This window comes from Ammodytes marinus (assembly GCF_949987685.1).
Source record: "Ammodytes marinus genome assembly, chromosome: 14".
Classification (NCBI taxonomy): domain Eukaryota; kingdom Metazoa; phylum Chordata; class Actinopteri; order Uranoscopiformes; family Ammodytidae; genus Ammodytes; species Ammodytes marinus.
In genome coordinates, this window is record NC_137218.1 from 14,466,326 (window position 1) to 14,489,966 (window position 23,641).

At 38.2% G+C, this 23,641-nt stretch overlaps 1 protein-coding gene across 1 annotated transcript; it reads left to right on the forward strand.

Moving 5' to 3' along the window:
• The first annotated feature begins 11,134 nt into the window (after positions 1–11,134).
• On the forward strand, positions 11,135–22,965 carry ufm1 (ubiquitin-fold modifier 1). The gene is made up of 6 exons (XM_080040597.1): positions 11,135–11,179; positions 11,284–11,340; positions 15,142–15,199; positions 17,881–17,920; positions 21,526–21,558; positions 22,730–22,965. Coding segments are annotated over exons 1-6 (264 nt in total). The 5' UTR covers positions 11,135–11,177; the 3' UTR covers positions 22,804–22,965.
• Positions 22,966–23,641: the final 676 nt, after the last annotated feature.

Here is a 23,641-nt window from a genome sequence, read left to right on the forward strand (position 1 = left end):
TGCTAGTAGCTTCTCAGTAATCTCAGAATTCCTGTTAATTTCCCCTGTAATCCGCTCCTTTGCTTCTCTGGATTCCTTCAGCCGTTTCTGTCCCTCTTTATCGAACAAGTCCAGAGTTCCTAGTTCTGTCCTTCTTCTTTCTTGTCTTTTCCTTCCCTTTTTGCCTTCATTCTGCTCTGCCATGTATGCGGACACAAGTACTCGTATTGTTTTGATCACCTCAGAGTTGAAAGTACCGTCAAGTGGCCATGGACGTTCAATCGATGGCCACCTGGTATGCCATTTGTATGACATTTCTGCAATCCCCTTGATGAGGGGGTTGTTTCTCTGCACCACGTCAAGAGGGGTATTTGTGTTTGCAACTGCAGAACTCATCTTTGTCTTTCGCCTTGAAAAAGATACTGTAGGCATCTTGCCCATTATTTTCCTCATATTTTTTTTTTTTTTTTTTTTTACAAATCAATGAGTCAATTGAAGAATCACTGTTAATAAATGAATTGTCTCCTTAAACAAGTGGAAGAGCAATGACGGAAAAAGCCTGTATGTGTATTCAAATTATGTTCAAATATAAGTTTGCCAAGTTTAAGTGCCACTGTAGTCACACCCTGTGAAAATGAAACAGCCTTACCACCCTCAGAAGAAAGGAACGAATGGAGAGAAACAGTATGAGAATTCAGAACAACCTAAATATTTAAAGGTACAAATGTTGAAACCTGTAACGTTAAATGGAAGTAAAACGTCATATATATATACATATACGATCAGTCAGTTGCCAAGCCTCAAACGCCAAACTATCTATCCAGCAAGTATTTGTCATGTATGTGGTAAGGGAATTCCGTGTACATTTAATGTATATGTTTCTAAAACAATTGTAATATTATCAATGTGTTGTATATGTGTAGGTGGAACAGTGAATGTTGTTGTTGTATGCAGCTGAGAGATTGTGTGTGTGTGTAAGTGAGGGTATGTGTAGGAAGGAGTTTGTGGAGAAAAAATGGCACTAGCCTGGTTCTCGGGGTCAAGACGCGCAGGGTCCAGGGATTCCGTCTGTCTATTGGACACCGAATGACTAGACGTCACGGATTCCTGCGTAGACACTCGGGGCCCAATTTAGTAATAGAAGAAAAGAGAAGAGAACACACATGAGGGCGTTAATGAAGTCTGTGCAGACAGTAATTAAGGTTGCAACATGTAATTGCTTTGCTATTACTAGAAATCGTGCACGTATTCAACAACACAGCCATCACTACTCCCACAATGCAGAAGTTTTATATTAACTGAACCAACTAAGGCCTCAAAGTCCAATGTCAGTCAGGGGGACCCTACTTATGTTGATTTTTATACTGTAAATACGTAACCAGCCAGGATCTGCTGAGGAATGAACAGAGTTCCAAATGCCTCGGGCCAAAATCGAATTTATTAAAAATAATTGTGATTCCTGCTATTCCCGAAAGTGTGTAACATAGCCCTGGAGGAATCAAATGATTCTCCCAGTTTTTATTTATTTTAACAACTCTTTTTATCGTGTTTTCAAGGCGTAAGAACCCAGCCTCTTCAAAGCTACACAATGATTCTTTAAAATGAGCGCTCAGAGAGTGGTTCGTCTGTATGCGTGCTGCACTATAGGCACGGAAGGATATGCAGACTCTGTTTGAATGGAAACCGTCTAATCCGGCAACAAACAGGGCTTTTTACTTTTAGAACAAAGTGTGAACAGATTCTTAAACATTCAATCTGTTATTAAATATGCAACTGCGGGCCACTGTACAGAGCGAGCAGGATCATTGTTAGCGGAGACACACCTCATTTTTCAATGAAGCTGTTAATCCTAACACTGTATCCATGCAGTTAGCACATCGCATGCATCTATATATATATATATATATATATAAATCAAAATGGGACATACAGACCGCACAAAAAGAGGTGGTATTGTTATAAGCCGTAACGGTAGTTAATTGGACCAGTGTTCACAGAATCTTCGCATAATATGCATTAGAAAGTTGGTAATGACAGGAAATACGAACAATCAACTACTCTGTATTCAGAAAATAAATAACACACGTTTTATCGAGCATAGTCCAAGCACAGGCGTCCCCATATTTAAACCAGCCAAACGCAGTCATAAGCCAGGAAGCAATGCAGTGTTAATATCTCACATAAACATTTAAACAGAGAAACACACACAAGCATGGCATTACAGCCTATTTAGCTGAATGAGTAGCAATTGTTCACTGCACAGTAATCGCATAACAATTCGACTGACGTCATCAAATGTCCTTTACTTATAAAAACCAACAGTCGACCGTGCGGTCTGTCAGCCCAAATCAACTCAGCCAAGACCAAAGTCCTTACTTATATCATTATAAATACTAATAATTATTATTATATAGGCCTATTTATATCAAGACAACGCTTAGTACATACAGCAGACAAACACACAAATAACATTTAATAGACAAAACTGCTATAGCTTAGGCCTGATTCTGGGCCCCTACACTCTAGAACATCTTCATTCTAGGCCTGACTCTGGGCCTCTTAATATACTCAAAAAACACCTATGTGACACCCCATTAACAAGACAAATTAAATCCCCAGTAAAGCTACTTGTTCCTTTAACCCCTGTGACACCCCTTTAAACACAAATTGTTCCCTTTTTAAGCCACAAGGTTGTATCTCTGCGGTACCCCCAAAGAGTTCACCGTGACCACCCACATTAAAGCCCTTTGTAAATACTAAGTCACACACACCCCAGGAACCCCATAGCACCCCTTTATATCCCCGTTGAACCCGCTAAGTCACACCTTATAAGAATCCCAATACAAGTCAAAACGTCACAGCAGTTTCTCACTGCAACAACAAGGCAACTTCTGTCCAAACTACTAGTTCAATAGAGAAGAAGTTACCTAAAACATCATGAGCCACTCGTTACCTCACGCGTCACATAGAATAAAGTAAAAATTTTAATTGGTGACAAGTTAGCCTACCACAAACAATATGAGCCACTCGTTACCTCACGCGTCACATAGAATAAAGTAAAAATTTTAATTGGTTGACAAGTTAGCCTACCACAAACAATATGAGCCACTCGTTACCTCACGCGTCACATAGAATAAAGTAAAAATTTTAATTGGTTGACAAGTTAGCCTACCACAAACAATATGAGCCACTCGTTACCTCACGCGTCACATAGAATAAAGTAAAAATTTTAATTGGTTGACAAGTTAGCCTACCACAAACAATATGAGCCACTCGTTACCTCACGCGTCACATAGAATAAAGTAAAAATTTTAATTGGTTGACAAGTTAGCCTACCACAAACAATATGAGCCACTCGTTACCTCACGCGTCACATAGAATAAAGTAAAAATTTTAATTGGTTGACAAGTTAGCCTACCACAAACAATATGAGCCACTCGTTACCTCACGCGTCACATAGAATAAAGTAAAAATTTTAATTGGTTGACAAGTTAGCCTACCACAAACAATATGAGCCACTCGTTACCTCACGCGTCACATAGAATAAAGTAAAAATTTTAATTGAGCCACCCGTTACCTCATACGTCAAATTGAATAAAGTAAATAGTTTAATTGAGCCACCCGTTACCTCATACGTCAAATTGAATAAAGTAAATAGTTTAATTGAGCCAACATAAAATATGCATCCCTCTCTTTTTTAAGCCGAAACAAAACAGTAATGTAGTCTGTATCTTCTCCCATCAACCGAACCACCATGTCGTTCACCCCGCATTCAGTAATTTACAGCCCGACAGCATCACGAACACACGCAGGGATACCAGGGCCCAAGTCTCCCCCCACAGAGCAACAATGCTCACCTGGCGAGCCGCTGGGGAGAAAGTTGAGCTCCGGGTCACCGCGTTGTCCCAATGAACCGTCCAGAAGCCCTCTGTTCGATGACGCCACTTTGTGGTTTCTGGACAGACTTTCACGAACTGTGGTGGTTATCAGGATGATGGAAAAAGAGACAGCTTGAAGCAGTTGAGGAGGTTTTCCGGAACAATTCTTTATTATAAACAAAAACTCAGACTGCAATCAAAAGAACGAAGCCAATCAAAATATGCGAAGTATTGGAGTCAAATTGAAGTGAGGTAGATGCACCATGAAAAGCTCCTAGCATAAAACCCGCTATTCTTCTGATTTTAAGGCCTATTTATTCTCCGACTCTAAGTAAGATGAGTGTCACTGGTCAATAGGATCTGCCCCCTTGTCGTCCCTGATAGGTGGACACTGACTATTCCTTAAAACATTACCAAAAGGGACTTAGTTGGAAACATCATCTTCAGAGGAGTGCCCCCTGGGGTGCCAGAGAGTCTGCTCAGAATTTCAGAATAGTATGATTTCGCAACTTCACATAAACTAACTACTGTTAGGCTCGTAAAACAGTCAGTCCCGAGCCTATTTTACTGCATGCAAGCTAAAGCTGAAATACCGGAGGTTTCCCTTTCAATGACCACGCTAAACAACCCACATTCCTGACCCTGTCTCTTACCAGGGGAGAACACTATTTATATAATGGCCTGCTCAACACACATGGAGAGATGCATTTTGACTTGTAGATATCTTGTTATTCAGTATAATGGTTTTACTTAATTAAACAGTCATTTCAGGATGTGTTATGACAAAATACACCACAAAGCCCTGCAATGTTTTGATGTGCACTTTGCACCGCTGTGCTGCAGGCTTGACCCTGCCTCTCATCTCTGATTGATCCGCTATGTCAGCCAGAAAAGAGGAGCACAGCTTTCCTATTTTTCAAATTCTCCCTGTTGAATAAAAATTCATCATAGCAACACTTGAACTGCCATCCCTATTGTAAATTCACAACAAAACAATTAACCTGTTGAAGAACAGGGCATACAGATGAGTTTCCCCCATTCCGGGGTTAGAGCATCACACTATATCTGACAGGACTTCAATTTGAGCTTTCCTCACCATCACTACTACCAAGTATTACATTTGATGAGAGTGGAAGGGATCTGATAGGTCCTTTCCCCCCTATAACAATTTTGTGCATGGGTGGCCAACGAGAAACATCCATAAGTCATATAAAATTAACATGCAATTAGCTGCCTTGGTGCAGACACATACTGTACATGGCATCACTGCTCATACTGGTGAGCAAAATGTATGCGAGAAGGTAGCTGGCCATGCTTTACACAGTTCATTCAATATTCAATATAATAGTGCATTCAAGCACTATGGCCATGGAACAAGGCTGCAGCAGTTGAACAGCTAAGAGTGACAGGTTGTCAACTGAACAGAATGACATCCATATTAATGATTATGAACCATGACAGCGGCATGGTAATACTTGCTCAAGCTAATAAGTGGTAGAAAAGCATGTGCTTTACGGTTGTGACAGTTTGTGTGTGTGTGTGTGTGTGTGTGTGTGGACAATGGCCATCTGCAATGACAGCTAGTGTTTATATGGCAGAGCATAAAGAGATATCATGCCAACATAATAGAGCTAAACAAAGCTACTTAGCCAGACAGTCAACAGCCCATCACCACAAGAGCTGGACAGAAGATCCATCTGACAGTGAGCACATGACCCGTATATCATTTCTAAATTGAAGATCTAACAATACCAATTGTATCACTACTACACAGATTTGTATACACATTGTAAATCTGACAGTTACACATTTCATAATAAAATAAAAGTTGAGAATTAATTACATGGGATTATTTTACATGTATCCTCTTAATTTGTAGTTCTCATTGTCATAATGAAAGACTTTACTTTTTCACTGTTGTATCTTATCCAAACATGCACCACAACAAAGCGTTTAATTGGCCATCATGTTTTAGGCATGGCAATCTTATTTCTTTCATATCTCATAATACAATGCATATGATATTTGTATGTATGTGGTTTACCTTTTTCTTTTTTGCTGATTCCCAGCAGGACTCGACTTTTGCTCGAAAGCTGTTAATCTATAAACTTCACTTTTAAATGCCACTGATAACCTGCAGAGGACACCGAGTTAAAGTCCCTTACAGTAATTATTGTATTTTGCTGAGCATAATTTGCTGCTTTAGCTTCATGTTTGCAGGTACCAGGCAGAACTTAGCTCTTCCTAATTAATGATGACTGATTAAGGCACACAAGTTAAAATGCTGCTGGAGCATTACTAATTGTGACAGCTAAGCAGGTTGATATTGATTGATTTCACAAAGTCTTGCCACTCTAGGATTATTCTGGGCTGATGACTGGTAAAGAGAAAACAACTCCTATTTATTTTCTTAATATTTAACGTATACTTAATCATGGTAAATAGGAACAATTCTGAACTCCATGAGCTAAGCTGCTAAGGGACACTTTTCAAAACCCCTAAACTGGAAAATGTTACAGCTTTGGCTTCAAAATACCTATTTACCTCGTTAGGGGTGCCCACCCACGTCATGAATAATTGTGGTACAGTGTTTCCTAGCAGAAAGAATGATTTTCCTTCTCTAAATAAGGTAAGATTTGTCTGGAAGTGTGTGTGTGTGTGTGTGTGTGTGTGTGTGTGTGTGTGTGTGTGTGTGTGTGTGTGTGTGTGTGTGTGTGTGTGTGTGTGTGTGTGTGTGTGTGTGTGTGTGTGTGTGTGTGTGTGTGTGTGTGTGTGTGTGTGTGTGTGTGTGTGTGTGTGTGTGTGTGTGTGTGTGTGTGTGTGTGTGTGTGTGTGTGTGTGTGTGTGTGTGTGTGTGTGTGTGTGTGTGTGTGTGTGAAGGCATAATAAGGGGATTGAGCTGTAATCATAGACCCTCTCATTAGTGCTTTAGGACTCTTCTTCTGTTGTGTGTAGGCAGCTGAGACACAAATAGATGCCTTACTCATGCTCAGTCACACACAAACACAAATACAGCTTTTATCTATATGCACATATTTTATGATTAATAACCATGGGGGTACAGGCATCTTAAAAAACTGGAGGGGTTTATAGTTTAAAGAGGTTGGTAATGATAATGATTCATTTCTGAGTTGCCACTGCTTCTCAAATTCTGTGGGAGATATCTGCCACATATACAGTATATGCTGTTCTTTGTATTTGTTCTGCAAAAAGGTGGAACTTTTGGTTGACCTATGGAATACACAAGGAGGAGGAAGCCCCCGGGTTATACTTGCCTGTGATGGGACACAACACATTTGAGCTCAATCTGTGAGATAAGACAAGGTTGACAGAAATATTCTATGTGACAAATTGGATATGGAATCGTGAAGATAAACAGAGACAAGAGTGGTGGTAAATCTGCAAAGCAGTGGCAGTGCATCAGTGAGGACCATTTTTTTTTAAAGACACATGAAAGGGTAAAAGAATACGGAGAGGAGCCAAAGAGGGCTTGGGATAAAGCAACCAGTATAAATGAAGCAATGTACAAATTATATGTTGTACATTGCATTGTCTAACTTTGCTTGCAAAGATGAAATGTTTGTGCAATCCGTCTCGTAAGAGTGTATTGTGTGTACTTAACTTACAATCATGACGCTATACATACAAAAAATAGTGACCATAATCATGCCAGACATTACCCGCATGACATGTACTTTTTCACTTTGAGAATGTGTAGCCTATATGTATACCCTTCTTTCTAAAAATACACTGCGATGAAGCTAAAATAGGAGCTGCTGCCAATTATCTGTCAGAAATATCGTGTCACCAGGACGGCAGACTTACACACACCACACAACCTTTTGCACATCTTCACCACCCTTCTTGATGCCTGACTAGTGCCTTCCGTTTTGTTCTCTCTTTTCCATTCTTAACACTTGTCTTCAGTTTTCGCTTCATGAGCTTCCCATTGTTCTCTGTCAATCCTGTCATTGCCTTTAGCTATCCATACATCCTTTCCCACACTGACCCCGGAGCTCTTCCCCGCGAACATCCGATTTGTTCTGACTGAAGCATGTAATTAAAATGGATGCATGTCTGCTCTTGGTTGTTGCCCCCTGTTATGCAACTCTCATCCTGACAACCCCTTTACTCACCTGCTATGGTACCTGAGCAGCAGTCTGTCGGCATAAAAATGATATGCCGCTGACTGCAGATTATAAACACGCACAGTGTGCCAGACCAAACGGAGATCAGGGATAAGATGTATATTTCTCACAGAGAAGAATAACCAGCCGTCAAAGGAAATATGCAATGTAGAAAATGTGAAATATGAAATATGTTTTAAACCCAGCTGCTTATCAAGCCCTAAACCCACCCCTTATTAAAGGACTGTCGCATGGATAATTACTGTAGGATAACGGTGTGTGTGGGTGCGTGTGTGTGTGTGTGTGTGTGAAAAAGAGAAAGTGTTATTTAATGGTGTTCTTTAGGCTCTGTTTACCACCAGGATAAGGACTTGTTTCCTGAAGAGCATCGGGGGAATGCATTAGCAGCATGAAGGATGTGTGTCAATGATATTAATAGCGGTAAGAGACTGTGGAGCAGTGTTATTCACTGTATACAAACAACAGGTAACATGCATGACAGGTTATGGGCTCATTATTCAGCCATGAATTACTGTATTTGCCGGTGCTACCTCTCCATCTGAAGCAACAGACTTTGCTGGGTCTATATTCTAACGGAAGGAAACTCATGGAACCAAATCTCTAAACCAAAACAAGGTGGAAAAATGCAAGAAGAGCTGAGGTCAGGAATTGAGGGATATCACCCTTGCATCAAATACACAGCTTTTAAAGCTATCTTCAAGACATGCAGGCTATGTATGCAAGTGGAAAAACAAAAGACAGGAATGCCAAACCCCTGAATGAAAAGTATAGCACACAGAAATCTAACAACTTGGAACTCCAAAGTATTACTGAGGGGGTGTAGTGGAGTATTTGTAGCAAGAGAATGTCCTACATATAAATAGAGAGGATCTGTGGTTGTAAGAGTTGTCCAACATTGGTTGCACTGCAGACATGGAATTATTCATTTGCGCACAGTGCACTACTTACCAATGATCCTGCTGGTGTTGCTTTGTCTTCTCTCACCGGTTCACCATGATGTATAAGCCCTTTACCTAAGGATGAGAGTATGTGAATCTGTCATTACTTCTGTTGATCCAGAGAAACAATGCGACAGGTTGTTCACATCAGTATGCATGGGCTGTGCATGTGTGCGCATATGCTCCCATGCATAAACAGCATTATTAGCATTGATTACGTTTTATATTTCTGCAGGTAATTGGCATCTCCTCCCTCTCTACCCATGGGACCTGTTTTTGCTATGTTAATACGCTCTTTCAATGGAGGCTGCACACTGCCGTGAATGCAGTTGTTGAATTTAGCATTTTAAATGTACCTCTCAATCGCCCTTCAAGAAAGGTTAATGAACAACTGTCCCTTTTTTTACATATTCCTTCTGCTTCAAAGAAAATACTGCTTCTCTACCACATGATGGATTCAGACAGTCCGTTCAGTTTCTGTATGGAGCCTCTTCCTGATTATGTAGTCCTCTTCATGATCAAGGAGTATACAATCAGGCAAGACACTTCAATGTCAGTCCTTCATTAAAAGTTCTAGGTTGTCCTGAATAAATCTTACAAAGTCACTATTTTCAAGTCAAATGATTGTTATATTGAAGAAGACATTTTCAGTCTGCTTTTTATATTATCAATGTGAAGACCTGGTATGTTGGGTATCTATAAAAAAATAGTTTACTTGCAAAGAGATTCTAGATATATTTTCTTATAACATGCTACAGTCCTGTACATGCCTCCACTTTCCCTATCTCATATGCTACTTTTAAAGTTGAAAACAGCCTTGTTATATACATTTAAACGTGCATGTGTGATTTGTCCAATTGTTTTGTGCTTAAAGGGCCACTTACTTCTTCTGTAGTGCATGAAGCTGGCTCAGTTTCTTCCACTTGACACAGGTGTTGCATGTTACAGTGTGTCGCACACCACTGCAGTTTTTCCACTCAATGCCACTGGAAGGGGTTCGCAAGATGTTCTCACAGCATATTCCACACATGGAGTCCAACTGGGATGTTCATGATGGTCCCATTTGAATTAGATGTGTCCGTCCAAGTCTTAAATTGGTGCAGGATTCCCGTCATCCTCCCTGAAAAAACAATTGGTTCAACAATAAATACAATGTATCATGTGTCTGTTTTTTAAATACCCATATCTTCTCAGAACTAACATAAAAATCAAAAACTTTACCAACAGCAACTTCGGATGAGAAATGTGTGTTCAATGCCAAAATAAAACTGATCAAGTCTTTGGCCTGGTGCATGTTTTCTGTTTCCAGCATGACATGGCTGACCTTGATTTTCAAGATGTCCACACTTACTGATTATGGGAAAATGCTGAAAAGCAGCCAGAAATTGTGGCCAGAAAATCCAGCCATAATTAAACCATCGTACTACACAGACTCACTGCAGGATTGATCTCTGCATGGTTGCACATAGGCCTGTATTGTCTATAAACATACACATAATTAGTTTTTCAGCTGTAATTTACTAATGCATTGATTTCAGCATGAAAAGACTAAAATTATTTGCTGAAAATCGTAATAATTAAATGATTAATATGCAGTTGAATGCACAACTGATTTAAAGGTTGTGGTGTTTTATTGTGTTAACTCAAGCATCCAATATCCAGGACTCACATCGAAGCTGATAGCAGCGCTTAGACCAACGACTTATCTTCAGTAAAAAAGCTGGAAGACAAACAATACCCAAACATGTGCACTGTGAAACAATATGTAAAGTTCCTTTTATCTAATAAAAACGGGTGATGTATAATATTAAGATAGAAATGTTTTCTAGTTTACTTTGGCACATAAATAAAAACACTTTTGGTAAACCTTCAAAAGTCAATATTCTATAACACGTTCACTCAGCTGCTTGTAGGAATAATACACTTCAATTAATTTCAAACCTGATTCAAACCATGGAAGTCAGTGCGCATTCTACTGTCGTTTACGGTAGACGTTGGTAGGAATGCCTGTCTATAACTAAATGAAATCGTGCCCTCATTTTATATCACAATACACAATTCTTAGCAAGAAAATACTGTATTCTGAAAAAAATTCCAATGCCCCCGAAAGCAGCGAACATGCACAATAAACACTTTTTAAAAATACGGCTAGATGGGTGACGTGTATGTCGGGGTCCTTCGAACTTCCGGGTGTGTGTAAACAGACAGTGAACGGAGTTGCATCGCTTCACAAAATGTGAGTTTTCGCCTTGTTTTGGTGTACATTTGACCCTCAATTTATTTCATGATTATTATCCAGCATCGAGGTGCTAATAACTTTGATTCCATCTCCTTCATTAGGTCTAAAGTAACGTTTAAAATCACCCTGACGTCGGACCCCCGGCTGCCATATAAAGTGTGAGTAGGCTACAATGACAGCTCAGCAGTCACGCTTTAACGTTACATTCTCCATTCACTTCGTATTTCAACAGCTTATTCAATATTTCATTTCACCGCCACTGTATATGTTGGTACTTGAAGCTGTTGTGGAAACCTTTGATTGTCTATTTCCATTCTGTTACTTAACATTTGGTCCTTGAGAAAACATCTGTTAGTGTGAAGCTGTGATTCAGCCGCCGATAATAACAGCTGCTACACCAACTCAGAGTTGCTATTAACATCCGTTTTATACGCTTCATATTATTAAATGTAGCCAGAATTGCAGCCGGTTGTGAGTTGTATTAAGAATTCAAAGGACCTGACAGGCTGCTCTTTCTACTGGGCGGCATGAATGAACATAATGTCACTTCGTCATTGAGCTCATGTATCTCTGGGATGAATGAATCCTGGCTGTGACTAAACCACAACCGTAAAAAGTATTCCAACACATTGATTTAGAGCCGAAATAATAGACAGGAGGAGCAGCAACAGATAATCAGAATCATGGCTAAAATGGACAGTGAACCTTGTATGATTATAACACAGACTGGTTGTGGAACTTTTTGTTCTGGTATAGGTTATGGCTCTAACATTAGACTGACAGTGAAGGGCTCTGTCAGTGTGTGAGCAGGTAATCCATGTCTGCAGTGTTTTGTCACACTGAAGCACAGGCACTTTTGAAGATAGGCTATGCGAAACAACTTACAAATGTGTCATTTGTGTCATATATTTTTTCCACAAAATACATTAATTAAAAAAAAAGATTACCTGCTGGACAAAAGTCGTCTCCTCCTTATCTTCAATGTTAATTCTCGTTGTACATGTTTTGGAGGCCGTAAGTTTCCATATCGCACATGTACACTTACTGGCCACTCTACAGTCCCAGACAAAAGTCTTGTCACTTATCAATTTTGTAGAAACAACAGCTTATAAACTGACTTTTAATTAATCCATTGGTTTTAAAAAGTGGCTCATATGAAAGCTAAAACCCTCCCAAATTATGTTTAATATACTAAAATAAATTTGCTTCATTGAAGAAATATTGATCATTTAATGAACACAGGAAGGTCAGATTTTGGCAAGACAAAATTGTTGTCGCCTACAGAGAGTAATGTAAAAATGTAACAAATAATTTACTTCAAATACAAACATATGTTGCATAACATCAGTGAATCAAGTAGTGGTGCTGTGAGATACATATTTAATATCTTGTATGACTTCCATGAGCTTGAAGGACTGCATCCATGAGGTTCGACAATGATTCATACAATTTATCAGGAATAGCAAAGAAAGTCTACATGCCTCCCAGAGTTAATCAAGATTCTTTGGTTTGGTCTTCCATGCTTCCTCTTTCATTCTACCCCAGACATGCTCAATGATGTTCATGTCTGGTGACTGGGCTGGCCAGTCCTGGACCACCTTGATCTTCTTCGCCTTAAGGAACTTTGATGTAGAGATGGAAGTATACGATGAAGCACCACCCTGCTGCAAAATTTGACCCCTTTTATGGTTAGGAATGTAAGAGGTAGCTAATTCTTCTTGATATTTTAGGCTATTATATTGCCTTCCACCTTGCAAATCTCTCGCACACCCCCATACTGGATCTAACCCCAGACCATGATTTTTCCGCCACCAAACTTAACTGTTTTCTGGGTGAATCTCGGATCCATGCAGGCTCCAGTAGGTCTCCTGCAATATTTGCGGCGGCTGTGATGGAATTCAACCCAAGATTCATCTGAGAAATCCACCTTCTGACACTTTTCCAGCGTCCATGCTTTTAGCAGGCTGTTGGCCTTAGAAAATGCCACACATTTTTTTAAATGGCCTTTTGTTTAGTTCTAGTTTCTGGGCACTGATTCGACCTGGAAGGTGGATTTCTCAGATGAATTACATCGCATGGTTGCTCCATCGCATACTTCCATCCAGTTATTTGTTACATTTTCACATTACTCTCTGTAGGCGACAAAACTTTTGTCTTGCCAAAATCTGACCTTCCTGTGTTCATTAAATGATCAATATTTCTGCAGTGAAGCAAATTTATTTTAGTATATTAAACATAATTTGGGAGGGTTTTAGCTTTCATATGAGCCATTTCTTAAAACCAATGGATTAATTAAAAGTCAGTTTATAAGCTGTTGTTTCTACAAAATTGATAAGTGACGAGACTTTTGTCCGGGACTGTATTAGGTTCTAGGGCCCGACCGATATTGATTTTGGAGTGCTGATGCCGATTATTTTCAGAGAAAAATTACGATTACGATTAAAAAATCCCCCCAAAAAATATATATATATTGGGGCGACCGTGGCTCAGTTGGTAGAGCGGGTTGGCCAATGATCCAAGGGTTGCTGGTTCGATCCCCACCCGGCCACCTGTGTCATGGTTGTTGTGTCCTTGGGCAAGACACTTCACCCACCTTGCCTGGTGTGAATGTGTATGACTGCTGTATGTTTGAGGTGGTGGTCGGAGGGGCTGTTGGCGCAGAATGGCAGCCACGCTTCCGTCAGTCTGCCCCAGGGCAGCTGTGGCTACTATCGTAGTTTACCACCACCGGTATGACTGTGTGTGAATGAATGGAACCCTGTAAGCGCTTTGAGTCCTTAGGGAATAAAGTGCTATATAAATCCTATCCATTATTATTATTATATTGAAAAAACTTACTTTTTTGAACCCTTAAATATATATATACCTTTTACTGTTGAAAATATGTACAGGAACTTTTTCTTTATTGCAATACGCATTGTCTAAAAAAAATAAAGTGTAACAAATATGTCTAAATTCAGACATTATGCATTTTATCTTACTGTACCCTCTGGAACTCCCTTCCCCCAAACATCAGCATCTCAGACTCAATAAACTCATTCAATAGTCAACTCAAAACTCACCTCGTTAAGGAAGCATAATGACACCCGACTCCAATTCAAACCTTATTTTAATTTTTTCTGTATTTTGTTTTCTTTTTCTACATGTATGATTCTCATTCCCAAGATAGCAAGCGAGGTTGAATTTGTATTGGAGTAATTATTTAAAACTGGAAATGATTGAGTCCATTCATTCAGACTATTGTAGCCTGAACATGTTGACAGGGAGACAATTGTCAAATGATGTCTCGCCACAGCTGTTAATGTCTCTGCATGAATAGATTGTAATAATGATAGAAAATGAGGCATCGTTTGGATTCTGTCAGAGGTCTGAACCTCACCACACCTTCAGTCTATTCACCTTGTATTTATAATCACCAGTCACATTGACTCACTCTCGTTATAATGATATTGAGGTCTCTATGTAACACATTTTCACTTTCGCTTCTTGCTTTTGCACTGACAATATGTCGATTGACTTTTCCTTCCACCGCCTTTTCTCCTTCTACCTAACGTGGTGATTGCATCTCTAAGCTTTTGATTTTGCTTTCTTATCTTATCCTAGACACATCTTTCTGGCTGTGTCTGTTTGTATAGCCCCTTTGGGGGATTCTCCACTTCCCATTAAAACTGAACTGCATCAGTAATTGACACATCCAACTGAAAGTGTATAGTTAGCCATGAATGGTCTTGTATCCTCTCACAGAAATGATTGACAGAACTAATGTTACACTTAATTGAGCCCAGGAGGAAATGTTCCTTTTGTTCTCTCCATGGAAGTAAAAATGAATGCACTTCTGGAGCTGTTAAGGATACTACACTATAGAAGCCCAGGTAGCTCAGGTCAATAGGTTTACAGATTATAGAGTATGTATGTTCCTGTGTTTTTAAAATCCTGTTCATTGCATTGTTCTGTTACAGACTAAGTGTCCCAGAGAGCACGCCGTTTACAGCAGTATTGAAGTTTGCAGCTGAGGAGGTAAGCATACAACAAATATAAGTCAGTCACCAACATATAGTGAGACCTTAGGAAACTGGAGATTGGCATAAAACTAAACATAGTCTACATCATCTGGGACTTTATGGATGAATGGTATAGGTAAATATGTTTGGAGATTATCTACAAACTGTCACCATTTTGTCCCCCAATGACATATATATATATTTGTATTTGCTAAGTACACATCTTGATCATATTTCCCTTTTTAAAACGTAGTTGATTCTATTTATTGTTTATGCAATACTGATTCAAAACAATCAAATGATACACAGCGACATAAACTTAACAACACATTTGTCACTTAAAATGTGAAATAGTCTTTTTATGTTAAGGGGCCAAGTAAGTGATGGTTACATATTATACTTACATGCACATACGTATATGAATACTTACACACATGGTCAAAGTCATTTGAAAGGTTGTTTATTTATATATGTTTATGATGAGAAATTAAGTTGAATCATCTTAAATATCAATATGGGTATTGACCCAAAAATAAATTGGATTCCATTGTGCTCTAATCTAAATACAATGTATCCACCTACTAATAAAGTAAATCTGTTATCAGCAATTATTTCTGAGCTTTACTAAACTAGTATGAAGAGCTGGTGCGGTAAGTTTCACTGACACAAGATCAGTTTCTGCTGCATTTTTCTCGCCAATCTGTCTTAACTTGTGTCTAAAGGAACACATTTCCTATATTAAAATCAATGCAGCTATTTACACAGACTGTGTAATGTCTCACATGTCACACACTCCTTACACACACATAACCATCTGTGATCCAAAGCATCCACTTAGGCTTTAAGTCTGTTTTCTTCCATGTTATGCAGATTAACACACAGCCAGCCCAGTATTGTGGTTGAAAGCATACTGTTGGAGGACTGGAGCTGCATGCTGCAAAGGGGCTGTTTTTACCATGGGTAGATAAGGTGGTAATAACAAACCAACAAATGGTTTTTTTCACGCCTGACTTGACGCATCATGCTCTTGGCTGTTCCATCAAGCCTATGGGTTGGACAATTCTGATCGCTTATTAAAAGGAAAAATAGTTTATTAGTAGACCTACTTATTTTCTTTATTATTATTATTATTATTATTATTATTATTATTATTATTATTATTATTATTATTATTATTATTATTATTATTATTATTATTATTATTATTATTATTTCTACACAGAATAAAACTGGCAATACTGTGACCTTTTTCATTGGCTCACATGTAGAGCTGCAACGATTAATCGACAAATCGATTATTAATCGATTACTAAAATAATCGGCAACTATTTTTTGCTAACTAATTTTTTAATAAAAAATGTCCAAATTCTCTGATTTCAGCTTCTCAAATGTGAATATTTTCTGGTTTCTTTAATCCTATTATGACAGGAAACTGAAATATCTGTGTGTTTTGGCCATAACATTTGAGGACGTCAACATGGGCTTTGGAAAATTGATCAACATTTTTCACAATTTTCTGACATTTTACGGACCAAAACACTAATCGATTAATCGAGAAAATAATCGACAGATTAATCGATTATCAAAATAATCGTTAGTTGCAGCCCTACTCACATGCCGATGTGGTTTGTAGAATTAAGTGTGATTTGCCAGTGCCGATTGTGACCTGTAATAAGCAGGTGTGCATTTTAAACCTCGCTTTGAGTGAGATGAGAGAAAGAGAAATCACAAGATTCAGATTCAAGTTACAAATCAAAGTCTTTACTGAGAGACATTAGTTTAAATGTAAATAGTCTTTATAACTAGCAGTTGACCACCATTAATTGGTACCATAATCCTTTTATACACTATATTTTATCCACCAGTTTTATGCTACATGAAGCAAAGCTAAACACCCATTGGTTCCTGATCTGAACTGCAGTTCTTAACGCGCTACCTGGCAGTAGTTTGGTGAGCAGCCCTTCGCTAACCTTATCTCCCCAGTGACAGACTCTTTCATCCTCTCCTTCATTGCAAATCTCAGCAGCCCGCATCCTCCTCTGTCGAACCCTGAAGTAGGCCATGTATTGTGACCATGCTGAGTGCTTTTCTTCCAGAAATTCCAGCATGGCTATCTCTCCCTAAGGCTCTCTCCTAAGTGTGTGTGTGTGTGTGTGTGTGTGTGTGTGTGTGTGTGTGTGTGTGTGTGTGTGTGTGTGTGTGTGTGTGTGTGTGTGTGTGTGTGTGTGTGTGTGTGTGTGTGTGTGTGTGTGTGTGTGTGTGTGTGTGTGTGTGTGTGTGTGTGTGTGTCTGAATTGCATGAAATGACACGTGCTTTTGTCAAGCGTAAGAGTTGGCAAACAACATACTGAAGGCAAAATACACTACACAGCATTTTCCTTTTGTTTGTTTCAGTGTTTGTGTCTAAAGGCATCATAATTACAGTTCCTTTTTTGAGGTTGTTGTCACCCAGCAAAAACTACGACGCTCACTGACTCAATAGATGTTGCTTTCCTATTTAATGATTAATTCACACTGTGTCGTCCAGCCAAGTAGAATGGCTTAACAATATGTCCCCTGGTTGTTTAAACACAATGTTTTAGTGCTGCTGCTGAAGGTTCGGAATTGTCAAATGGTGCTCTGTAGCTTCTGTTGTGAATTTCTCTAATGGGGAGATTTGAGTGATCATTCTTGTGTGCTTCATTTCATCTTTCACAGTTCAAAGTGCCGTCAGCAACCAGCGCTATAATAACAAATGGTGAGTTTTTTTTCTCCAGTTTTTCTTTCCCTGACATGTGATCCAGTCTGACAGCTGTATGGAACTTTCTCAAATCAGAAAGTCTCATCCTTTTTAGAACCCATGCTTTTTGACAGAGATGTTTTGGAAAGTCTGCAGAGTTTCAAAGCCTCAACAACAAGCTGTGAGGATTTTGAGGGAGTGCTAACAGAATAATGCTGGGAGCAAGCTACTGCTAAACATAAATTTGAGCATGCCAGTAAAATATTCTAATCGAGTGTCTGTAAGAGGCTCACAGCCAAACTGTTGACACCGAAGCCTTTGTTTTATAAGTTACATAATGCTGTTTTCAAGAGAGGCCGTTAGTGTAGGGAGTGAAGCAGTTGTATTGGTCATTTTAAAACACACATTAAGTACACATTTATACTCTATGTTCGGATAGTTGTATAGCATGATGATCAGTGAAAGTTGTTCTTTCAACCTTGTACACACTGTCACTTTAAATTATTGTCATGCTCCTTTTTGCATGTTTACTGTATTATAAATTATAATTAAAAATTATTACTCATTTAATTTAAGTGTGTAACATTTGGAAACTGCCAAATCCAAGTTCGCTCACCATGTCCCCCTCGTTTTTTAAATAATAATAATAAAAAATAAAAAATAAATATATATAGGGGAAGGTGGGGTGATTTGTGCAACTTTTTACTCAAAGTGATTTTAAAGTGAGGCCTTGACAGTTATGTCTCCAACTCAAATATGTCCATATAGTTCAGGATGTTGTGCATCCCTGGCAATAAAAACTTTGGATCTGGAATAAACTGTTTAAGAAATATAGCTTTCGGAAAAAAAGTTGTCTTGACGCACAAATCACCCCACTACGTGGGGTGATTTGTGCGTCATTGTGTCACAATGACAAAGTCACCATCATCATCTTTCTGGCCATCTGAACTCTCATCAGTGGTGTCGTTAAGTGGAATTGAGATGTCACTCTCTTCTGAGCTACTGTAGACAATCACTTTCTTTTGGTGACCAGCGTATACAGCCATGCCACTGGCACAACTCTCAGAAATGTACTTTGCACTAGTTGCTCCGTGCTTGTGGAACCAACTGCCACCTGACAAATGTGATTCCCCCTACATTTCTGCCTTTAAATCAAGGCTCAAAACCCATATGTACACCCTGGTGTTTCCTCCCCATTAACTATCTTACCTCTGCACTACTATCTGTGTTTATGTGGATGTATGGGCTTTACGTCTTTTATTTTGGTTATTGTTATTGTACCTTCATTGTTTACCTACTGAATGCACTATGTACAGCACTTTGGACAGTGCAAACTGTCATAAATGTGCTTTTATAAATACATTTTACTTACTTACTTACTTATAACTCACCCAGGCCCTTGCGCACAAATCACCCCATCCCCAGAATTTTGGATAATAGGCATGATGCAGCAATTTAGGGTTGACATTGTGCTAACTATATAGACTCAAAGTGTAGCATACCAAAGCACTAAAACATGTGTCAAATGTTTTCAAACGTGTCTATAATTGTTCAGACACAATAATCAAAAAACCTTGATCATGGAAATTTTACTTTGAAAGGCAAAACACAGTTTTTTGAGCTTAAATGTGCTTATATCTTATTCCTTGTGTCTCCCTTCTTTACAGGATGAGTCAAATGGATGGCTCTTCTTAAATATGTGGTCACATTTCCAATTTCTTCCACGGTTTTCTAGAAACAAGGGGTTTTGCAACTTCCAAAACGCACAAATCACCCCACCTTCCCCTATATATATATATATATATATATATATATATATTGATTGCAGATTGGATTTAAAGGAACCTTGTGTCTGACCATGTATAGTAGCAGGAAAGTCATGATTTTTCCATGGAAATGCTTTATCAAATCTAAACACAGAAAGTTGATCTACTATATACTGTATATATATATACGTATATATATATATATATATATATATATATATATATATATATACGTATATATATATATATACGTATATATATATATATATATATATATATATATATATATACGTATATATATATATATGTATATATATATATATACGTATATATATATATATATATATATACGTATATATATATATATGTATATATATATATATACGTATATATATATATATACGTATATATATATATATATATACGTATATATATATATATATATATATATATACGTATATATATATATATACGTATATATATATATATATATACGTATATATATATATATATATATATATATATATATATATACGTATATATATATATATACGTATATATATATATATATATATATATATATATATATATATATACGTATATATATATACAGTATATAGTAGATCAACTTTCTGTGTTTAGATTTGATAAAGCATTTCCATGGAAAAATCATGACTTTCCTGCTACTATACATGGTCAGACACAAGGTTCCTTTAAATCCAATCTGCAATCACCATGGGGGGGGACACGCTAGAATCTATTGATGCATTTTGAGTCCAATTATTGAGGTTTCAAATGAGAAAACGCTTGTGTTTCTTTACACTTCTAGAGGGTGCAGCAGTTGTATCCTTCATCCCAGTACATGCAGCACTCAGTTTTTACTATTGGTTCGGCTTAAAATGCATTGAGTAAGCTATTATAGATGTGAATTGGCTACCAACAGGATTAGCAAGAACTCTGATGCCATGTATCTCAGTCCCCAAACTCCACATAGGCCTGTAATTGACATTATACTGAGAAAGCTTGCTAAATAGAGCTCACGTACAGGACAAATGTTTATTTTTTTTAAAGAAAAGGGTAAATTAATGTTGAATCTATGTATAACCTCATATAGCAGTATTTAGTATTGCTTCATAATTCATTTGAAAGGTGAATCAAAGGTGACTAAGTGGATTATATTAATATTGAGGCTACAATTAAACTAAATTGGTCAGTTCTCTGGCTGACAAAATAATAGCCCACCAGGTGTGAGTCTCCATGAACTATTCATTTCTTAAATAACCTGAGTCAGTTAAATGTAAAACAAAATAAGTTCAGGTGGATTCATTCTTGTACGCAACACAGTTGTGGCTGTTATGAGGGAAATGGTTGTCTCATTCATGGATTCACAGTAATTAACTGGTGCTGCGCCACCTAAAAAAACGATAATGTCTTTGTTTACCTCTGCCCTTTTACTGCCAGTGTTAGGCAGATGAGAAAGAGAGTTTTAGAGGATGGTCACAAGCAGTCTGCCTGATGCAATTCTTAGTCATAATAAGATGACATTTTTAAAGGGCTGTGGAAAAGTATTGGACATAGTGTTTCCAAACAACACTAAGACGAGTGATGGCTGACATATGACAGCCTTGTCAACATATGAGTCTAAGTGTTATCAGTTCAGAGGTAATAGCTGCAATGTTATTATTCCAGATGGAATTGCCTACTGCTGAGGCACACTCATTTCTATTTCCTAGTGCAACATCATAACATATTGACATTGTAAATTACATTTCCTTAATTTCCATGCCACTCATTTGCATGACAATCTTTCCCAGTTTACATTGTGCTGTTGTTTTTTCTTCCATGACCGCCTTGCAGACGGAATAGGAATCAACCCTGCCCAGACAGCAGGTGAGTTGTTATGTTGTTTTGGAACCGATGCCATAGAAAATCTCCTTTTCTGATAAAAATAAAATGACTTTGGATGTATATGTATCTCCACAAAAGTAGCTCTAGTGGTGTATAATGTTGTTTTTTACTAACAGTCAAATGTATTAAGGTACTTGAGAGCATAATCAACCTCGGGGCTTTCTTTTAAGCACTTTGACACCTTTCAATGGACTTTCATCAAAGCATTCATAAGGCAGGCATTAATACAAAAGTTGAATAAATCAGGTTTCATAATGCTCTAAAGTAATGCTGGTGGTGGCACTGTGGTAATGTTTAAAAAATGAATTTGATAGTGCCCCTAGGGGCAGGGACCTAGTCGGGTGATTGCACAATGAACACAAAGAAACGTAAGGCTTAACATAAAGAAGTTACTTAAGGTAACACAACTAATCTATCATTAAAAAGTGACCTCTCTCTGGAGGCGAACTAGATGCACCAAGTTGTTTAATAAGAATTTCCTCAGTTTAAGGTTCCCAGATCATTACAGAGCCCTGGTGAATCACTTTTCGCTCTGTCTGTCGGTGTCTTCCCCCCCTCTGTGTTTCCTTGAGGTTCATACTAAATGCGTAGCCAACCTCCCCTTATGTAAGTTATCGTTTCCAACAAAAACGGTTAACGGATGACTGGCTTTTCCGCATAGAGAAGGATATAAGGTAATGTCCGCTTTGACAGAAAGGCTAGATTAGTTCTTTTTCTGCTCAGAAAGGACAAAGTGGTGGGCTTTCATAGCAGCTTTCCTATCTGAGTCACATTCATGCTGAGTGCGCTGCCAAGAATAGCCTCAGTTCAGACACCCCTGTCAGACTGCCTTTTTTTTCACTCACTGCAGCCACCCAGCCTCATGTTCACAGGATCCAGTCCACGTGGAAATTGATCCGATTTAATTTTGCTATCTCTTTTTCTTAGTCTTTCATAAGTTAGGCATGAGGAAATGGTTTTATCCTCCAGTTTAGACATCTGTCTCGCCTTGTTTTGAAATCCTTTCAACTTATCTAAATGTGTTCATGAATTTATTAGAAATGGGTTTGAAATGTTTTATTTATTGTCAGCTTTATTGACATTACAAGCCCTCATTAGAGAACACGGCTTGTAAACTGTGATCTTTATGTGGTGCTCTGTCCTGTGTTTTCAGGGAATGTGTTTCTAAAACACGGCTCAGAGCTCCGCATCATTCCCAGAGACAGAGTGGGAGGACAAGGTCACTGATGCTGCTTTTCCTCATCGACGGACAAAATGACTCACCAAGCAAAACCATATGAGAACCATAAGGAAACACCTCAAGTGTGTGTGTGTGTCATTTTTTGATTTTTTGTTCTGGCCCACAACTGACAGTGACTCACATGAGAATATAAATATATTTAAACTTGATGATGACATGCACATACATCTCCATGCTCCCTTCTTCTTCAGTCCCAGTCAGTGTTTATTTCTACTCTCTCTCTCTCTCTCTCTCTCTCTCTCTCTCTCTCTCTCTCTCTCTCTCTCTCTCTTTAAGTGTTGTTGTATCAAAAGACTGGAGTGATCACGGTTACCCTGAGGTGCCGAGTAATTAATATACACAGACGCAGCAGCTGCATCCTCTGAAAGATTTACGCTAAGATTAACAAACAGCCGAGGCAACAGTTCTAGCTTTTTATATCTTTGTAAATTACATTAAACAATCAGCATGACTAACAACTTACACATGCTTATTTTGCAATGTTTACTTTTGTCTTTATTGGCATTATGAATATAGATATTTGAGAGGTGAGGTGAGTTTTTTTTTAATATACTTACAATATGCTTTTATGGACCATTGTTAAATAAAAATTGGTCGTCTATATGCAGAAAGGTTGTCTGGTCACATTGAATCTTATTTATTATTTCAGGCCATTTTCAGACAAGTGTTCCCCAAAGTTGAGATAATTTAACTTGTATAATGGATCCGTACTGAACTTGAATTGTGGACCAGCTCCTTCTATAACAAGAATAAGACATTTACCGATAAGAATATTAAAACCCATGAGAAGGAAATGCAATTTTCCTTCTGTCAAACTGTGCAGGC